Source organism: Mesoplodon bidens (assembly GCF_964165515.1).
Source record: "Mesoplodon bidens genome assembly, chromosome: 7".
NCBI lineage: Eukaryota > Metazoa > Chordata > Mammalia > Artiodactyla > Ziphiidae > Mesoplodon > Mesoplodon bidens.
Genome location: NC_138164.1, coordinates 42,279,919 through 42,298,124, shown reverse-complemented (window position 1 = coordinate 42,298,124; position 18,206 = coordinate 42,279,919). Strand labels below are relative to the sequence as shown.

The window sequence follows — 18,206 nt, the reverse complement described above, 5'->3', positions numbered from 1 at the left end:
TCCGAGGGCAGGGCCAGGTAAATATTTGAGAGAATGGTATCTCTTGGCTACAAGGTCTCCTGAGCACTGGCCCCACCAGGGAGAACACAGGTCGCCTTGTGGCTTGGGTGGTTCCACAAAGCAGCCTGAGTGCAAACTAGAGCGTGGACAAAATGGGGTCACTCCTTTAAGGCACCCATTGTCTCACACATTTCAGCCGAGTGCACTTGGGCCCAAGGGAAACCATTTTCTAATTTGATCAGAGGTGGTTCCCTGATAAAGGGCTTGGGTTGGGAGAGGGGCAGCCAACGCACAGCTGTGACTGAGCTTTGATTCCCTGGATTCCTTCATTGCTTCAACATGTTTCTTGAGCTCCTACTAGGTGTCAGGCCCCGTTCCAGGCTCCGGGGAGGGAGAGCCAAGCAAGACAGTCAGATTCCTGTACTCACAGATTTGGGAGGGGGTGACAGACAATAAAAGTAAACGGATGAATAAACAAGCCCACTTCAGAGAGCAATGGTGCTGTGGAGAAAATAAACTGTGTGTCGTGGTGGCCAGCGCTTCAAGGGGGGAGGCCAAGGGGGACCAGCTTAGTGGGTGTGCAACCATGGAACTCAGGTGGGACTTGAACCCGTGGGCTGGGACTCGAACCCAGTCAGAACCCACTATCTTTTAATCGAGATCACGCATGTGGTCTCGGGACTTACTAAAGCTCAGGTTCATTATGTCTCATCGCAGAAAGAATTCAGTGAAAGACAAAGTAAGAAGTGGATTTCTTTAGAGAGAAACACACTCCACAGACAGAGTGTGGGCCATCTCAGAAGGCTAGAGGCCCCCAAATATGGGGCGGTTAGTTTTTATGGGCTGGGTAATTTTATAGGCTAATGAGTGGGAGGATTGGGACAACTCTAATATTTTGGGGAAGGGGCGGGGATTTCCAGGCATTGGGCCACCACCCACTTTTTTTTTTTTCTTTTTCTGTATGCGGGCCTCTCACTGTTGTGGCCTCTCCCGTTGCGGAGCACAGGCTCTGGACGCGCAGGCTCAACGGCCATTGCTCACGGGCCCAGCTGTTCCGCAGCATGTGGGATCTTCCCGGACCAGGGCACGAACCCATGTCCCCTGGATCGGCAGGCAGACTCTCAACCACCGCGCCACCAGGGAAGCCCCACCACCCACTTTTTGACCTTTATGGTCAGCCTCGGAACAGTCCTGGTGCTGATGCGTGTGTCATTTTGCTCATGTATTACAATAAGCCTGTAATGAGGCTCCAGTTCCCCTGGAAGTCGAATCATACACCCCCTTGGACCTAGCCGATTCTAACTAGTTTATGCTGCATCCTCCATGGCTATGTCCTTCTTTTAGAGAGGACCTGTTTCAGGTGGGCAAGGACAAGCCAAGGGCAAGCGAGGCTGCGTGGAGTGAACAGGGGATTGTGAGGCTGGGCAGGGTCGGGGGGTCTGCGTTTTTATTCCAAGGGTGTTGGGAATCCAGTGGAGATTTTTAAGCAGAAACTGACATGTCTAGAGACCTGAAGAGGAGGGACCACTCACAGACGAGGGGAGGGAGAGAAGCAGGTGACAGGGAGGAGGCAGTGAGCCTCGGAGGGGCACATCACTCTGAAAGCAGCCAGCGCATAGCAGGAAACATGCCCACAGCTGTAGAAGGCAGGCATAGCATTGAGTCGCACGTGAATCCCCATCTCTGTATGAATCTGTGCTTTTCTTCTGCCTCACTCTGCAACTTAATCACACCCAGCCCCACCCCCTGCTACCCCCAGGTCTCTGCTTATGCTCCTCCCTCACTTGGGATGTCCTCAGATATTTTCTGAGCACCTCCCCCAGGCTAGGTGCTGTTCTGGGCACCAGGAATGGAAGGATGAACTCGCTGGTCCTCACCTTCCTCCCGTATGTCGCCCAGTGAAACCTCATCCAAGCATCAAGCCTGTCTCAGATCCCACCTTCTCCGATCAGGGAGTCGGACAGACCTGGGTTGGGATAACGCTTGAGATGGGCTGGACCCACTCAAAGTGTGGCAAGCCCCAGAGGGATTTCCAAGTAACTGAACTGTGTCCTGGAGGCAGAGCTCATTTTTAAAATGAAATTCTGGAGCATTTTGTGCTTTATTTCATAGACATTCTTGATTGATACCTACCACTAAAACTAGGCCTGATGTTCTTTCAAGAAAACAACTGTAGGAGATAACCCAATACCACTGCATTTATGCACCCTTCTTCCCACTTTTATTCAAAATGATACTACAATGCAAGAGGGAAGAGATATGGGGATATATGTATATGCATAACTGATTCACTTGGTTATAAAGCAGAAACTAACACACCATTGTAAAGCAATTATACTCCAATAAAGATGTTTAAAAAAATGGTGCTACAGTAATGGAGTAGTTATCTATTGCTGCATAACAAGTTACCCCAAAATGTAATGGATAAAACCCCAACCAATATTTATTATCTGCCCCAGTTTCTGTAGTTCAGGAATTTGAGCGGGGGGTGACTTAGTTCTCATGAGTTGCAGTCAAGATGTCAGCTGGGGCATCAGTCATGTCATCTAAAGCCTCGGGGGGAGCCGGAGGATCACCCTTCCGAATGGCTGCTCATGTGGCTATTGGCTGGAGGCCTTAGTCCCTCAGCACACATGCTTCTCTCTAGGGCTGCTTGAGTGTCCTCATGACACAGCAGTTGGCTTCCCCCGGAGTGAGTGATTCGAGAGAGAGCAAAGAGGAGGCCACAGTGTATTTTATGACCCAGCCTGGGAGGAAACATTCCATCATTTCCACAGTATCATATTGGTTACCCATGGCAGCCCTATTCAGGGTGGGAGGGGCTACACAGGGCATGAATTCTAGGTGGTAGGGATCATTGGGGCCATTTTGGAAGCTGGCTGCCGAGAAAAATAATAGGCGCCCTGTAACAAACATAATTTAGCCACTTTGAGTTCTTGGGACATACCGCATCATTTGACCCTTACAATAACTCTGTGTGGGACAGACAGTGGGAGGTGAAATAACTTGTCCAAGACCACCAAGCTAATAAGTGGTAGAGAGGGGTCCAAACTCAGAGGACTGTGAAAACCACCACCCCATCAATAGCATCCAGCAGTGCCCTCTGCCACACGCCCGTCTCCTGGCCTCTGGAGAAGAATTCCTGGACCTTCCCTGTGCTGGGCCTTTGTTCCCCAGGCCCATGGTGTGGCCTCTCCTCCCAGCTTTGCCTGGCCTGTGCCCACAAGGGGCCCCCAAAGGCTTCTCCTCTCGCTGGTGCCGACTGCCCCTCATTCTCACTGAAGCCTCAAACCCTGTTCCGTGGACTTTGCTCTCATTCCCATTCCTGCTCTGGGACCCTTGGAAAAAGCCTCCCCAGTTCTAGGAGGGCACCGGTGGTGGGCCAGACTTGGAAGGTCTTGTCCAAACGTTGGCTGACAGCCATGGTGTTGCCAATAATCCTTCCTGCCTCTTTGACCTCCATGAGTCTTTTGTTTTGGTTTGGTTTGGTTCTTTTACAGAGATGGTGTCATCTTTGCAAAGAGACGTGTTAGTAAAGGATGGTCAAGTTCAACAACTACAACAGGAGGTGAATCAACTGAAAAGTGAGAACAAAGAAAAGGATCACCAGCTCGAAGCCCTCAGCTCCAGAGTGAGTGTCGGGTCATCAGCGAATTGTAGCTGCGAAAAGCAGACACAGTGGAGTCACATGACACACGGTGGTGAGATGAGGCCAGTGCCCAAGGACACAGGGAGGGTAGATGCTGGGCAGGTGGCCAACTTCTCTGAAGCCTTTCAAAGGACAGTGTGTATGTGGCTCAGAATAAGCAATATATATTTTCAAATCCAGCAAACATTTTCTAACCCCTATTATAAATGAGTTTGTTTAATCCCAGCAACAAACACACCTATGAGCATATACTGCCAGTACAAAGTTTAACATTAAACAGAATACGATCTCTCTGTGAGCAAGGATGACCACACGGCAGCATCATGGTCCCAGCACCACTGGTTCTCATAATTGTCTTCAAAGCAGAATATCTGAAGATCCAGATGCAAACACGCAGACTCTCATTTCTTCCTTAGACTTTAGTGTGTAGAATGTCTCTATGGAAGATGAACGTGGTAGGCAAGCAAAGAGTTTTTTACATGTAACTGACTATTTGCAACTCTTGCCTTCAATGCTAACTTTAGAATCCTGCCTCTATAGGATAAGATTTCTCAGTATTTGTATGATGTGCCTGTTTCTGTGAATCAAGGTAAAACCTCAAAGCTTTCATCTCAGGTGGCAACTCAGAGATTCCCAGAGGCTACCCGATAGCTAGGTCTGCATGGGGGTGGGGTGAGAACAGATCTTGAGGTTCCAAGGAAAAGGCACAATAAGTAATACCTGGTACGTAGTACCATATCCAGTTTGGAGCTGGTGAAAGGCACTGCATGAGCTTTGGGATCAGACAGACCAGGGTCCCATCCCAGAGCTTTCTTTTATTGTAACTTCTTTGGCCTCCATTTCCCCATCTGTGAAATGGGGATGACAAAATCGTTTTCCGAGAAGTGGGAGGCTGGTTTTAGTTGTGCTGTTCTGCCTCTGCCCTGGGTTGGCTGCCTGGCCAAGCCCTCTGCATTCGTTTCTCCCAAGCAGAGTGTCTTCCCAGGCATGTGCTATAGCTGTTTTATGTGGGGGGTGTGTGTGTGTGTGTGTGTGTGTTGGGGACGGGAAGGGGATGCAGAGGTGGTGCTAAGTAGAAGGAATCTGCAAAGACAGCACCTGCTTGGCTCTTCTACCTCCTGAAATGCATTTGGATGATTTATGTCCCCGTTTCCCCTTCCTCGTTGACCTCGGAATGAGGTCCCTTCTCGTCTAGACTGTGCTGGCCAATAGAAGAAGGGCTCGTCACCACCAAGGGTTCTGCTCTTGTGAACATTTGATATGCCTTTTTTTTTAATGACATACATCATGTGTGTTAATTTTAGAAAAATAAGTAGATGACATTGAGAAGAAAAAATAAAAAGAGAGGAGAGGAAATGCAACCTTGAGAAATCAGTGTTAATATTTTCATGTATGTTCTTCCAGTCTTATTTCTATATATTGCCTAGAAATCAATCAATCAATCATTTTATAGTGAATTTATACTATGCACATTTTTAAAAATTTTAAATACTTACTATTTTCCCATGCTAATAAATCAACGCTCTTATCATTCGTCTTAAAAGCTACATACTTTCTCCTGGATGTACCCAGTGTTATAAAGTGGTCTGCTGTTCTAAACAACACTTGGGTTGTTTCCTCTTTTTTTTTTTTTCTTCCTCTGTTACGGACAATTCTGTGAAGAGCATCCTTGAAACTACAGATTTACTTATTTCTCCAGTCATTGTCCTTAAGGTACATTCCTAAAGTGGGAATTGCTGGGTCAAAAGAAGGCACATCCATTCTTATGCCGTTAATTCCTGTTGCCGAGCCGCCTTCGGGCAAGACAGCTCCGTTTACCCCTCCACACCAGTCGGCGCAGTTGTGTCTTTGAGACTCAACCTGCACAAAAGCCGTAAGATGGACCCGAGCTCTCTGGCTCGGGCCCCTCCACCCTCACCGGTCACAGCGTGAAAACATCCCAATTCCTGCACCCTAAGTACCCAGACTCTGCAAAGCTGGATTTCCCCTGCAGTGAAGTTTGCTAACTTTGAAGAGGAATTTGGATGCTCTATTCCTCAGAACTCATGAGAGGGGTGAACTGGGAACGACTGCAGGATCCCGTGCTCCCATCACACAAATTGTCTTACCTCTCAGAATTCAGAGGTGTGATTGGGTTATACAGCAGGAAACACACCTGGGCGTGAACACAGGTACTTGGGACCCCCAGCCAAGCCCCTGTGGCCTTGTCCTTTTTCTCCACAGTGCTCAGTGCTGAAAGAAGAGTTACAGAAGGAAGATGCCCAGAAGGAGAAGTGGGAAGCCCAAGAGAAAGAGTTAAAACTCTGCAAAACAGTGCGTTGAACCTCCTGACCCCTAGGTGTCCACTGAAAGCCTAGATTGTGACCTTGAGTGTTTTGGAGGGGTTCCTTGGCTCATTAGCTAGCACAAGCTCTGGGGCTTTCTGGGTGTTTGTCTGTTAATGTAGTCTCCTAATTCTTTGATTTGCTAGCCTCAAAGAGATGGGTGAAAAGACCATGGAAAACACACTCTCCCCAGATTTTCTGGGCAGTTGGCTCAAGGCCCCTCATCAGGATTCCCCTGGGGAAAGGGACGGGAGGTGGCCACCGTATGCTGCTAGAAATTCAACGTGGTCCCTACCCCTGGACTTTGATGCCCAGACTTTCATGATCCACTGTCACAAGTTTTATCACGGCCCTGATCACTGTTATTAACACAACTCTTCTTGAATTATTTTTGCTTAAATACATTCAATTTTACAACAATTCATAAAAACAAAATAAAAAGCAAATGTATCACTGGCCTTGTATGGAAGGTGAACATAAAAATCAATACAGTGAAAAGATGACAACTCAATATAAATGTTCACCCCCTGTACCGGCCCGAACCCTCGTGCACATCACCAGGCATACGTTTTCCATCCGTTGGGAAGGACGGTGCCTGGGACGGGGAAAGGAGACGTGTGTTCTTCTCTCTGTCAGGAGCACACTTCTCTGCCTCAAATGAGATAAAAGAAAAATGTCATTGTTCTTTGCTTCCAAACTGTGCCCATTGTGTCTTCCAAACAGCCCTTATTTAGATTGAACTCAAAAATGTGCCCCAAGGAAAGAGACTCTAATGAGTGGATAGGTATCTTATACTGTTTAATCCAGGATCCATGCTGATCTTCAAAAGAAACTCAAATTTTCCCTCACCCAGCCCTTTCTCTGCATCCGTTGAAAGAAAGTCTACTTTGCCTCAAAGATGTGGAATTGTCCCCCAAGGGAAGGAATGAAGCGAATCCCAGACTAGGTTTCTGCCTTAATGAACCGGATGAAATGAGTTGTGAAGTTGACTTCCCTGTTGTTGGAACTCTTTCAGCAAATCCATGACATGGAAAAAGAAATGAGGAAGCTGACGGTGGAGCTGAAAAGGAGCAGTACCGAGCAGAGCCTGATCTCTATGACGCTGCAGGAAAAGAGCAAGGTATGGCAGGGACAGGTCGGCCTGGGAACCACTCTGGGGCCAGCACTCCACCTGCATCATCTCTGTTCATCCTCACAATGACCCCATGCGGTCTATACTGGTATTAACCCCACTTTACAGTCGGGAAAACTGACACAGAGGTGAAGGAAGTTATCCAAGTTCACTTGCATAAAGTAGTTGTGGCAGAACTTGAATCCAGGTCTGCCTGACTCCAAAGCTCCTGTGAGTAACCACTACCCTAGACTGCCTTCAAATCTTAATTGTGAAATTATCTAAGAAAGAATTGATCCATTAAATCAAGTTTGCCAATGATGTTTTTCCAACTTAAATTCTCATATTGATTTTTTTTTGTCTTTTTGTTCCATCATTGAGAATGTTTTTAAAAATCTCAACATGTTTGTAATTTGTGTGTTTCTTCTTTTAATATGAACGATGTTTGCTTTATATGTTTTGAGGCTGTGTTACTAGGTGCATATAAATTTAGAATCCTAACACTTCCTGTAGAGCAAAACTTTAGATCATCATGAAATGTCCCTTTTCATCTCTAGTAGTGTTTCTCCCTTAACGTCTCCTTTGTCATTTAGCTTCCTCACTGGCTTTCTGTTGGTTAGAGTTTTCATACCATATCTTTTTCATATGTTCTCTGTCAATTTTTGTCTTAAGGTTTAGACATATGCCTTCAAATAGCGTATCATTTTTACAAAATCCAGTTTGACAATCTTTGACTTTTAGTCCATTTATATTATGTAATTACTCGTGTACTGGGGTTTAAATCTACCTTCTTGCTCAATACCAGTTGTACCATCTGTGCTATGTTCCTTTTTCTCTCCTTTCTTGCCTCCTTCTGAGTGGATGGTTTTCTCTTATTCCACTTTCCCCCTCTATTAGCTTGGAAATATTTCACTTTTTTACTATTCTTTTAGTAATAGTAAGACAATAGCATTCATCCTTGACTCACCAAAATCACACATTAATTAAGTTTTTCACTCTTCTACTATTCTCTTAGTAGTCATCCTGAAGACTACAATATGCATTCTTTTTTTTTTTTTTTTTTTTTTTGCGGTACGTGGGCCTCTCACTGTTGTGGCCTCTCCCGTTGTGGAGCACAGGCTCCGGACGCACAGGCTCAGTGGCCATGGCCCACGGGCCCAGCCGTTCCGTGGCATGTGGGATCCTCCCAGACCGGAATACGAACCCATGTCCCCTGCATCGGCAGGCGGACTCTCAACCACTGCGCCACCAGGGAAGCCCTGCATTCTTAACTTACCAAGAGGCAATAGTAGTTGATAATTATGCCCTTCTCCTTGACAGTGCAATGAGTTTCAAACACCTTAACCTCACTTACCCCCTCCAGATTTATAAGCCATTGCTGTCATTTTCTAAACTCCTCTTGATAGTTAATACCCCCAAGACATTAGTAGTGTTTTGCTATAGTCAGTATCATATCCACACATTACCCTTACTGTTGCTTGTCTTTTCTGCATCTCTGATCACCCACCTGGGTTCATTTTTCTTGTGTCTGAAGAATACCCTTTAATGTTTTCCCTCATGGTGGCTCTGCTGATGACAAATTCTCAAATGTGCCTGTTTGTCTGTCTGGAGATGTATATTTAACCTCCATTCTTAAAACACATTTGACTGCGTATTGAATTCTACAATGGCAATTCTTTTCTTTCAGCACATTAGATACAGCATTAGATATGTCACTATTGTCTTGTGGCTCCTATTATTTCTATTTAGAAGTCATCTGTAAGCCTAACTGTTGTACCTTTGCATAATCTGTCTTTTTCTCCAGTTGCTTTTAAGATTGTCTTTTCCCTTGATTTCCAGCAGTTTTATTATGGTTTATCTAGGGGTGGATTCAGTTTTATTTACCTCGTTCAGAGTTCGTAGGGTCTTCTTGAATCCCTAGCTTGGTGTTTTGCCTTAGTTCAGGCACTTGGGCTCTGTACCACACAGGCAGTGGGGAGCTCCTAAGGCTTCTGAACAAGTGACTGATGCAATGACATTTGTGGACAGTAATCAGGGTGAAAATGATCGTTACAATTTCTCACGTACTAGGCGTTCCCTTGAACATTTCATCTCTTCATCTTCACAACAGCGCTGTGATCTAGAAATCATCCTCTCCATTTTACAGATGAGAAAGTCAAGGCTACTAGTTACTAGTAAAGTAACTAGCCCAATGGCACAGTCGGTTTTGTCTGACTCCAGGTTCGTCTGACTTCAGTGACGCTGGCGTAGCAAACAGCCACATGCTACTGTTTACACTGAAATTAATGAAAATTAACTAAAATTTTTAGTTCAGTTCCTCCGTCACACCAGCCCCATTTCGAGTGCTCGATCCCCAGATGTGGCTGGTGGCTGCCGTATTAGACAACACAGCCTCGCTCAGAGTACCTGTACCGCTGGAGAAATTTCTGTTGGACAGAGCTGCCTTACAGCTGGGTAACTCTCAGAGTACCGTTAAGATTGCACTGGAAGAATCTAAACTCGAGGCGAGGAGGCCAGTTGTCACAGTCCAGCTTGCATGTTCGAGGGACTGGAGGACAGGCGTGAGACCACCAAGTGTGAGGGAGGGAGCAGGGCGGCCGCTGAAGGTGACTCTGAGGCTTGGGGACGGGAACGGGGGCTGTTCATGCAGAACACAGATAAGGGCAGAGTCCAAGGCTGGACTTGGCTTTTGCAGCACATGAAAAAGGCTGCTGACATAGAAGTCAGAGCATGTTTAGACCTGGGAGAAAACTAAGGCCCAGAGAGCTTAGATGACTTTTCCAAGGTAACGGAGCTGGGTAGAGGCTCTTCCACTGGACCACACTACTCAGAAGAAAGCTCTTAAGGGCTTTTCTGGGTCTTTTATTAGATCCCTGTGATCCCCCTCTTCAGATCCCTAAAAAAACAGCCTGTGAATTTGTTTCAGCACAAAAACTTTCCATTTATTTATGAGAGTTTGCCTCATTTCCTGTTAGTGCCAGGGCCCAGGGCTCAGCAGGTGCATCCAAGAATTGAGCAGCTGCGAGGCCTACACTGGCCAGCCAAGGGTAGCATGGAGCACGCCCAAGCTTACCGTGCGTTGACTGTTACCCAAGCAAGGGGGGAAAAGTAGGCAAGCTTCTCCACTTTAAATACCTTCCTTGGCAGGCTGCAGTTCTTAATAGACATTGCTTTAGCAAGCCTCCAGAGAGGTTACCACCAGTGAGTGTGCTCAAAGTGGTAACGACAAACAGTTATGATAATAAACCCAATCATAACATTTCCAAGTACCCATCACGAGTTATTAGAACGAGACTGTACGGCGGACATTCCTGTCCACCTTTCCTAGGTTACAACAGTACTTAACACACTCACAGAGCCCTTAAGCACTATTCCAAACATTGAATCCCCACAATAACTCTATGCAGTGATACTAGTATCATCATCCCCATTTGACAGATGAGGACACTGAGTCACGGAGCAGTGAAATAACTTTCCGAGTGTCGTACGGCTTGTTTGGGACCGAGCTGGGATGGGAGTGTGCGGTAGAACATAGTTGAGTCCCGGGTGCAGAGCTCGGCCCTTTCCCGTAGGGGGCAACTCCCTGTGAGTTTGCCTCCACCCTGTGCATGCCTGTGACCCCTGCTGCTGGGCTGCAGCTGTCCCTACCCCTCAGGGAATCCCCCACTGCCATTAGCAGCCCCCCCAGAAGAGTTTCCCCGGAGGGCATGATGATCACATTAGCAGCAAGCCCACGCTTTCATCATCCTTTCAGGTGGAAGAGAAGCTTCGGGAGGATTCCAGAAGGAAATTGCTTCAGCTGCAAGAAATGAGGAACAGAGAAAACCTCATTAAAGCCAATTTGGAAAGGGCAGTAGGTCAGGTAGGCGTGCTGCAGAGCCCCTTCACGGGCCCGTGCTCTCCACGGAATCCCGCACCCAAGCGGCCGGCAGGGATGAATGAGGAGGAAGACGGCCTGGCTTAGTTCACCCGCTTATCTCAGGGGCAGGGCTTTGTGCGGCTTCGGCGTCCCCGTGGATTTCACTAAAGAGGCTTTTCCTTCTGGGAAGCTGCCCACTCCAGTGTTTGCTGCTGCCTGAGACCCTGACCAAGCAGCCAGTCCCAGCTCAAGGCCCACCCCAGGGAACCAGCTGTGCGGTTCCCACTTGGGAAGGGTTTGAGCTCTTGACCCCGGTGGTGTTTCTAGCACTTTCTCCTTCACATTTTTTGTCCTGACATTTACAGCGATCTTTCTTCCTCTGGGACCCCAAACAGATGCTACAGTCAGTGTCCCCAGGGAAATGCCACATTTCTGTTTGTTGGTTTGTTTGTTTGTTTGTTTTGTTTGGCTGAACCGCGTGGCCTGCAGGATTTTAGTTCCCCAACCAGGGATGGAACCCGTGCCCCCTGCAGTGGCTGCGTGGAATCTTAACCACTGGAGCGCCAGGGAAGTCCTGCCACTTTTCTTAATAAAGTAAAACCCAGAATACCACAGCTTATGCCAGGTGGAGGTGGGCAGGGTGGGGAGAGGGCCATTTCCCAGGACTCTGACCCACGATGGCCCAGTGGCCCTTCCTCTGACACGTGGCACAGACATGAGGGCCAGAACATGCAAACGAGCCTTCACCAAAGGCTAAGGGAGAGCAAAGGAGAACCCAAGACGGGGCACTGGCCCTCCAGAACACAGCCCACCGAGGGCAGCCCATCTTGGACCCCCTCCACGAGGCATCCTCTCCTGGCAGCCACGGCTCCAGGGGGACCAAGAACGTTTTGCATGTATGTGTTTGTGCTTTTCTTTTTCTGGGAGAGTGAGTCCACCTCGTCACTCATTGGGTGCTCAGAAGGATCTGTAAACCACCAAAAAAGGTTAAGAACCACAATCCTCAAAGGAGCCCTCCGTCCCACCCAGCCCAGTTCCCAAAGCCCTTGCGTTTGGTAGCATCCAAGCCTGAACCATCAGTGTGACCGGAATTTGTCCCACGCGCTAAACTTCAGAGGCACCCACAAGTTAAAGGACGATGCTGACCCTCAGGTAGGTTTTAAAGCCTCTTCAACCAACTTCCACACCATCACCCCCGGTGTCCTTTCTCCTGCAGGGTGCCGACCCCTTAGCAAGGCAGAGAGCCCGCCAGCCTGGGCTTCCCTCCGTGCACCTGGGCTACCCCTCACCTTGCTGGCACTCTGCACTCACGGCGCACACCCGCCTTGAGGGCATGATCTGCGCCACTTGCCGAGCGCCTGGTCATGGCTCTGGTCAGGGGTCATCCAGGAAGACCCTCAAAGACACTGAGATTCCTCCAGGTCTAGACTCGAGAGAGAAAGGACGAACGAGGCTTCTCTGCGCTGCCTGGGCCTTCCTGCTTCACCCCCTTGTCTCCACAGCCCACTCCCGGCCTAAAGTCCTGCCCTTCCCCAGGCCAGTGACCACAGGACTCAGCCCATCGTCCAGCAGGACCTGTCCCTCCCCACCCCCACCCCCCACCAAGCAGTCCTGTAGGGCGCCTCTGGTGATAACGCGGGCCATTGCCCACAGGGCCCTCTCTACATAACCTCTTCCTCAGGCGAGCTAGGACCCTCCCTTGGCCATGAAACCAGCAGACGACCCAGAGTCCCTCCAATCACCCGGCTGGCTTCTGGCAGGATGACTGCAGAGGTGTCCTTAGGAGAGTCACAATTCCTCTACTTGGCTTCCCAGAGCTCCCTGGTGTGCAGCAGACTCCTGTGTCTTAGGACCTGTTGACGTTCTCATTGATTCCGTGGCCCTTGTGGTCCTTCAGGGCTCTGTTTTAGAGCCTTTCATGACCACATTTTGCCAGTGAGCCAAAAACCCAGGCCAAGGGCCATCACGTTGGGAAATTTCCAGAGAATCTTGGGCTTCTTTGCCGTTCAAGTCTCATGAGCCTGGGGCATCTTGAACTCGTCATTCTAGAAGCCCTGATTTAATTTAACTGCATTGTTTCATCATCCATAATATGAAGACACCAGCATCAGGGAGGCACTCAGTAAAAACTGGCTGAACTGAAGGAGAGGACTTTGAACATCTGACTTGACAGGTGTTTCTGTTCTAAGCATTCGATGAACGTTTATTGAGTGCCTGCTGTGTGCCAGGCACTGCACCAGGCTCCGGGGACCTGGAGAGGAATACAGGAGACGTCGTCTTCAGGACACAAGGTCTAAGGCACAAAACGGCAGCAGGCAGCTCCACCTTCTCTCCCCAGGAGCCCTTGCTGATGACACGAGTTACCCGGGCTGGCAGCCTCAATGTTTATCTCACAGCCTGGTGCCAACGTAGCAATTACGGAAGAGCACTCCTGGCCCTGGACTTCCCACTGGATAATTGGCAGCAAGTGGCTCTTCCGAGAGCCCGAGACGTGTGTGTGCTGACCGTGTGTGTCGGCTAGGTTAAGCGGGCACACCTGAAAAGTCATTAAAACCTGCTGTCCCCCTCTCTTGTGTGGGCACTGCCCCTTCCGGTGAGAGGTGAAGGTGTTAATTACCCATAATGACCACTAAAGGCGTGCAGAGCCTTCTCACCGATTTCTCCCAGACCCAGCGATGGAGGTGCCTCCCCTAGCCTTGCAGCTGCAGCTGCGCCACTCACCTCATCCCCTTCCCTTTCTTTGTGCTGCAGCTGGAGCTTTTCAGAGGTCAGGTCCTCAAGGCCACTTGCGGACGCGTGAAACCATTCCAGGACAAACCTGTCTCCAATCAGACGGCTCGTCTCTCTTCCCCACTTTCTCCTTCAGGGACCCGGGGCTCCAGACACTGGGAGCATATGTTCCTGTTTTTTGTTGGTGGCACATATTTTTCACACTGTTGCTACACCATGAAATTTGTTTTGATTTTCTGGGATTTCCTGGCTTTTAAAGTAAAAGCCAGTTAAACTCCCTTGCAGTGTTTCTGTGAAAATCAAATTAAACCACCCAGGACTGTGTCTGGTCGGCAGACCCGCACGGTGAACCTCCGTTAGCCCCGCGAGGAAAGGGGCGGCCTCAGCATGGACGGTGCGTCCTCGCTCGCTCGTTCCTCCTGAAGTGGCAGATGGCAGTGAGGGTGGGCCTCTGGCTGTAACGATGCCTTATTATCCTTCCGTTTATCCTCTCCAATCCTGGGTGTCAGCGCGCGGGTCACAAGATCACACCACGGGCTTCTCTCGGACGACCTCCTTTTTAGGAGCCCACAGCATCAGGCTCAGCGTGATGAATCCCTCCCAGAATGCAGAAGAATCTAGAACACACTTGTGGCCACATGACAGGCCTTTGGCTCTTAAAAAACCATCTCTGATCCTGGGAAACATGCCCCGGTGACAGAGCCAATATCCACCCTCCAGAGCCATCCCCAAAACACGCCAGGACCTCCCTCCTCTGAGCTTAAGCTGAAGCCCTCCAGGTCCCCTCCCCCCAGAGCCACCCTGCATTTTAATTAATTAATTAATTTATTTTTGCTGGGTTGGGTCTTCGTTTCTGTGCGAGGGCTTTCTCCAGTTGCGGCGAGCAGGGGCCACCCTTCATCGCGGTGCGCGGGCCTCACTATCGCGGCCTCTCTTGTTGCGGAGCACAGGCTCCAGACGCGCAGGCTCAGTAGTTGTGGCTCACAGGCCCAGTTGCTCCGCGGCATGTGGGATCTTCCCCGACCAGGGCTTGAACCCGCATCCCCTGCATCGGCAGGCAGACTCCCAACCACCGCGCCACCAGGGAAGCCCCACCCTGCATTTTAAATCTTTTTTTTTTCTTTTTCTCACCAGTTACTAGAGAAGAGCAGCAGGGTCACAGAGGACAATATCAACGTTTGGCAGAAAAAGCAGACCCTGCAGAAGGAGACCCAGCTCAGCAGCTGCAAAGAGGAGGAAATCACCCAGAACATCAAGAAGCTGAAGACATCCTTAGACCGTTGCCAGGTGCCCCCTTTTCCATTCCTCAAATGTCCCCTGTGTCTCATTTTTGTGCTCCTTGTTCAGGAAATTGTCCAGCTCTGCTTTTAGTCCACCTTTTCTCTTGTTGGAGAAATCTGTTTGAGATCAGAAAACAAAGGACCTCCAGAAATGCCTCCCAGGTGAACTTGGTGTGGCCAAGGAGAAGCTGCCCGACACACTCCAAGTACTGCCTTTGGGAGGCCCCAGACCCCGGGGGAAAAAAAAAACAGCCCCGTGTTATTTCCAGAGAAACCAAAGAAACATTCTGCTCTTTATTTGCAGTTTTCTTTTCTGTCCCAGCAGTGGAAGGCTGCTCTTACCCTTATTGGACCAGAGGGTCTGGCAGAGCCCCCACTTCATGGCTCCCATGCAGGGATCCAGCTTATCACATCAGGCAGCTGCTTCTGCTTTCTCTGGAAATATGCAGCTGCTATCTGGGGAGTCTGGGCAAATGTTGGCTTGTCAGCACTCTTTCAAATCAGGAAACCGCACTTTATGACCAGCTTGTGTGTTGATCTCAGCAGGAATTCTGTAACCAAATTTGCTTCCCCTTTCAGCCAAATCGTCCTTGGCAATTTGGCTTTGGAATTGCCTATACCTAAACAAAGGGTCTCTTTGACCATCCAGAGTCCCAATTAGAGTGCACGTGAAATAAAAGCTGCCTCCTTCCTTCCGCCCCCCAAAAAAGGGAAGTAGAACTGGGCCGTCACAGGGCGGCCAACATACGGCCCTGCCTGCTTCACGGGCCCGTCAAGAACACTGCTCTGTGCGGGTCACAGCCATCAGGTGGTATTTCTGGCGATGGTGCCCGGGCTCCTCACGACCTCATCTCTTTCCAGGCATGCATGACAATGTCTTGCTGTAGCAATGACCTGAAGAAGGAGGTCGACCTCCTGCAGCACCTGCAGGTCAGCCCACCTGTCTCAGGGCTCCAGAAGGTGGCGCTGGACATCTTGCGCCTGTCACTGTCCTGGCTGGAGGAAACGGAGCATCTCCTCCACGAGGTGGGGATCCAGTTCTGCAGCTCCGACAAAGGTGATTGAAACTCTTTTCTCACATAGTTACATGACTGAACTATTGCGTTGAATCTGATCACGATGGGACATCTGTTGAGGGAGGCTTCTTAGGTATGTGGCCAAGTGTTCCCTTCTCCAGACTTCACTTTGCTTCACCACTTGAGAAGCAGTGTTCCTGGAAAAAAGTACACAAGTGCGACGTGATTACTGGACAAAAAGGAGACGTGACAGAGTCAACAGGAAAAATCGAAATTATGCTCAATCTTCTCTCTCAGAAGTAACCCTATATATACATAGAGAGAGCAGAGACGGTTTTCAGAGCAGCTTTATGTTCATGGCAAAATTGAGAGGATGATACAGAGATTTCCCAGGTACCCCCCGTCCCCACTCATACACAGCCTCCCCCATGTATCAGCATCAGCACCAGAGAGGTACAGTTGTCAGGACTGATGAACCTACATTGACCCATCCTAATCACCCAAAGTCCATGGTTTATATTAGGGTTCACTCTTTTTCATTTTAATTTTATTGGAGTGTAGTTGATTTACAGTGCTGTGTAGGGGTCACTCTTGGTGTTGTACATCCTATGGGTTTGGGCTTGGACAAATGTGTGATGACATGTATCCACCATTATAATATCATACAGAATCGTTTCACTGCCCTGGCCTTTCTCGCCTTCTGAGATGGCCCACGCTCTGTCTGTGGAGTGTGTTTCTCTCTAAATAAGTCCACGTCTTACCTATCACTTTGTCTCTCACTGAATTCTTTCTGCGATGAGACATCAACAACCTGAGCTTCATTAAGTCCTGAGACCAGCAGGTCCACCAATAATGAGGCCCACCCCGGGGAGGACCCAGAGGCCCTGTAAATCACGATGCTCCACCGGGAAGATGGTCCAGTCCTGAAGGTGCCTTTGATCCCAAATCTACTGCCCTAAGCAGAAGCCAGGGAGCATGGTGGGGGATGTGGTTCAGATCAGGCCATCTCTGAGCAGATTGGTGGATTCTGTGCACAAAGCCCTGGTATTAGGTCAACTCGATTTATGAGTTTCACTTCTCAGGTCACTCTGTAACTACACAGTAACAGAAAGGACAGAGAATTCATTAAAAGCCACCTGTGGAGTCCATAGAGGGGAAGTGGGGTGGGTGAAGTTACAGATCAGGGACGTGGTAATAAAGCAAAATGATGATAACCCATAAACCCAAATATCTAGAAACTGATATTCTAGAAATTGAGGAAAGTAAAGCTACAAGTTTAACAAAATAAAAAGAAGCAAAGGAGAAGCCAACTTCAAAGCCAGCCTATGCAATTCCTCCAGGGCAGCGCACATTTGTCTGATTGAAGCCTGGCCCTGCTGTTCTTCAGTGCCCTCCTATTAGTGCCTTAAGTAATCAACATCTCCAGTAATCCCTCTGCAGTGTTCAGGAATTCAACTCGTCATGGGGAAACCTGTGGTTTGAGGACTTATGTTTTTAAGAAACCTTCTTTTCTTTTCAAAACTGGACATTTTTATTTCAAATAAAAGAACCTATCCCCCCCCCAAAAAAAAGAATAGTTTCACTGCCCTGAAAATCCTCTGTGCTCCCTCCCAGCCCCCGCGCAGCCCCTGGCAACCACAGATCTTTTTACCATCGCCCTAGTTTTTGCCTTTTCCAGGATATCATGTAGTTGGAATCATACAACTTTTCAGATTAGTTTCTTTTATTTAGTAATATGCATTTTCGTTTCCTCCAAGTCTTTGCATGGCTTGATAGCTCTTTTTTTCTTTTTAAGTGCCCAATAATATTCCATTATCCATTCACCTACTGAAGGACATCCTGGTGGCTTCCAAGTTTTGGCAGTTATGAATAAAGCTGCCATAAACGTCCACGTGCAGAGTTTTGTGTGGACATGTTTTCAACTCCTTTGAGTAAATACCAAGGGCGCGGTTGCTGAATCGTGTGGTTAGAGTACATTTAGGTGTTTTTTTAAATTTTAATTTATTTTATTTTATTTATTTTTGGCTGCGTTGGGTCTTCATTGCTGCGCACGGGCTTTCTCTAGTTTCCGCAAGCGGGGGCTACTCTTCCTTGTGGTGCACGGGCTTCTCATTGCAGTGGCTTCTCTTGTTGCGTTGCATGGTCTCTAGGTGCGCAGGCTTCAGTAGTTTGGCACGCGGGCTCAGTAGTTGTGGCTCACAGGCTCTAGAGCACAGGCTCAGTAGTTGTGGCACACA

General features: G+C 48.6%; 1 protein-coding gene and 1 pseudogene across 2 annotated transcripts in view; one reads left to right on the top strand and one right to left on the bottom strand.

Moving 5' to 3' along the window:
* The window catches only part of LOC308620770 (centrosomal protein of 78 kDa-like), a 1,829,729-nt pseudogene that overhangs the window by 823,481 nt on the left and 988,042 nt on the right, over positions 1 to 18,206 (bottom strand). The gene's annotated exons all lie outside the window — the stretch shown is intronic.
* Positions 1 to 18,206, top strand: part of LOC308620097 (forkhead-associated domain-containing protein 1-like) — a gene marked incomplete at its 3' end in the record, with an annotated part of 105,821 nt that overhangs the window by 60,177 nt on the left and 27,438 nt on the right. Inside the window, 6 exon segments of the mRNA XM_081239426.1 lie at positions 5,912 to 5,962; positions 6,989 to 7,093; positions 10,839 to 10,946; positions 13,695 to 13,778; positions 14,808 to 14,960; positions 15,815 to 16,010. Coding sequence (XP_081095552.1) covers positions 5,912 to 5,962; positions 6,989 to 7,093; positions 10,839 to 10,946; positions 13,695 to 13,778; positions 14,808 to 14,960; positions 15,815 to 16,010 — 697 coding nt within the window.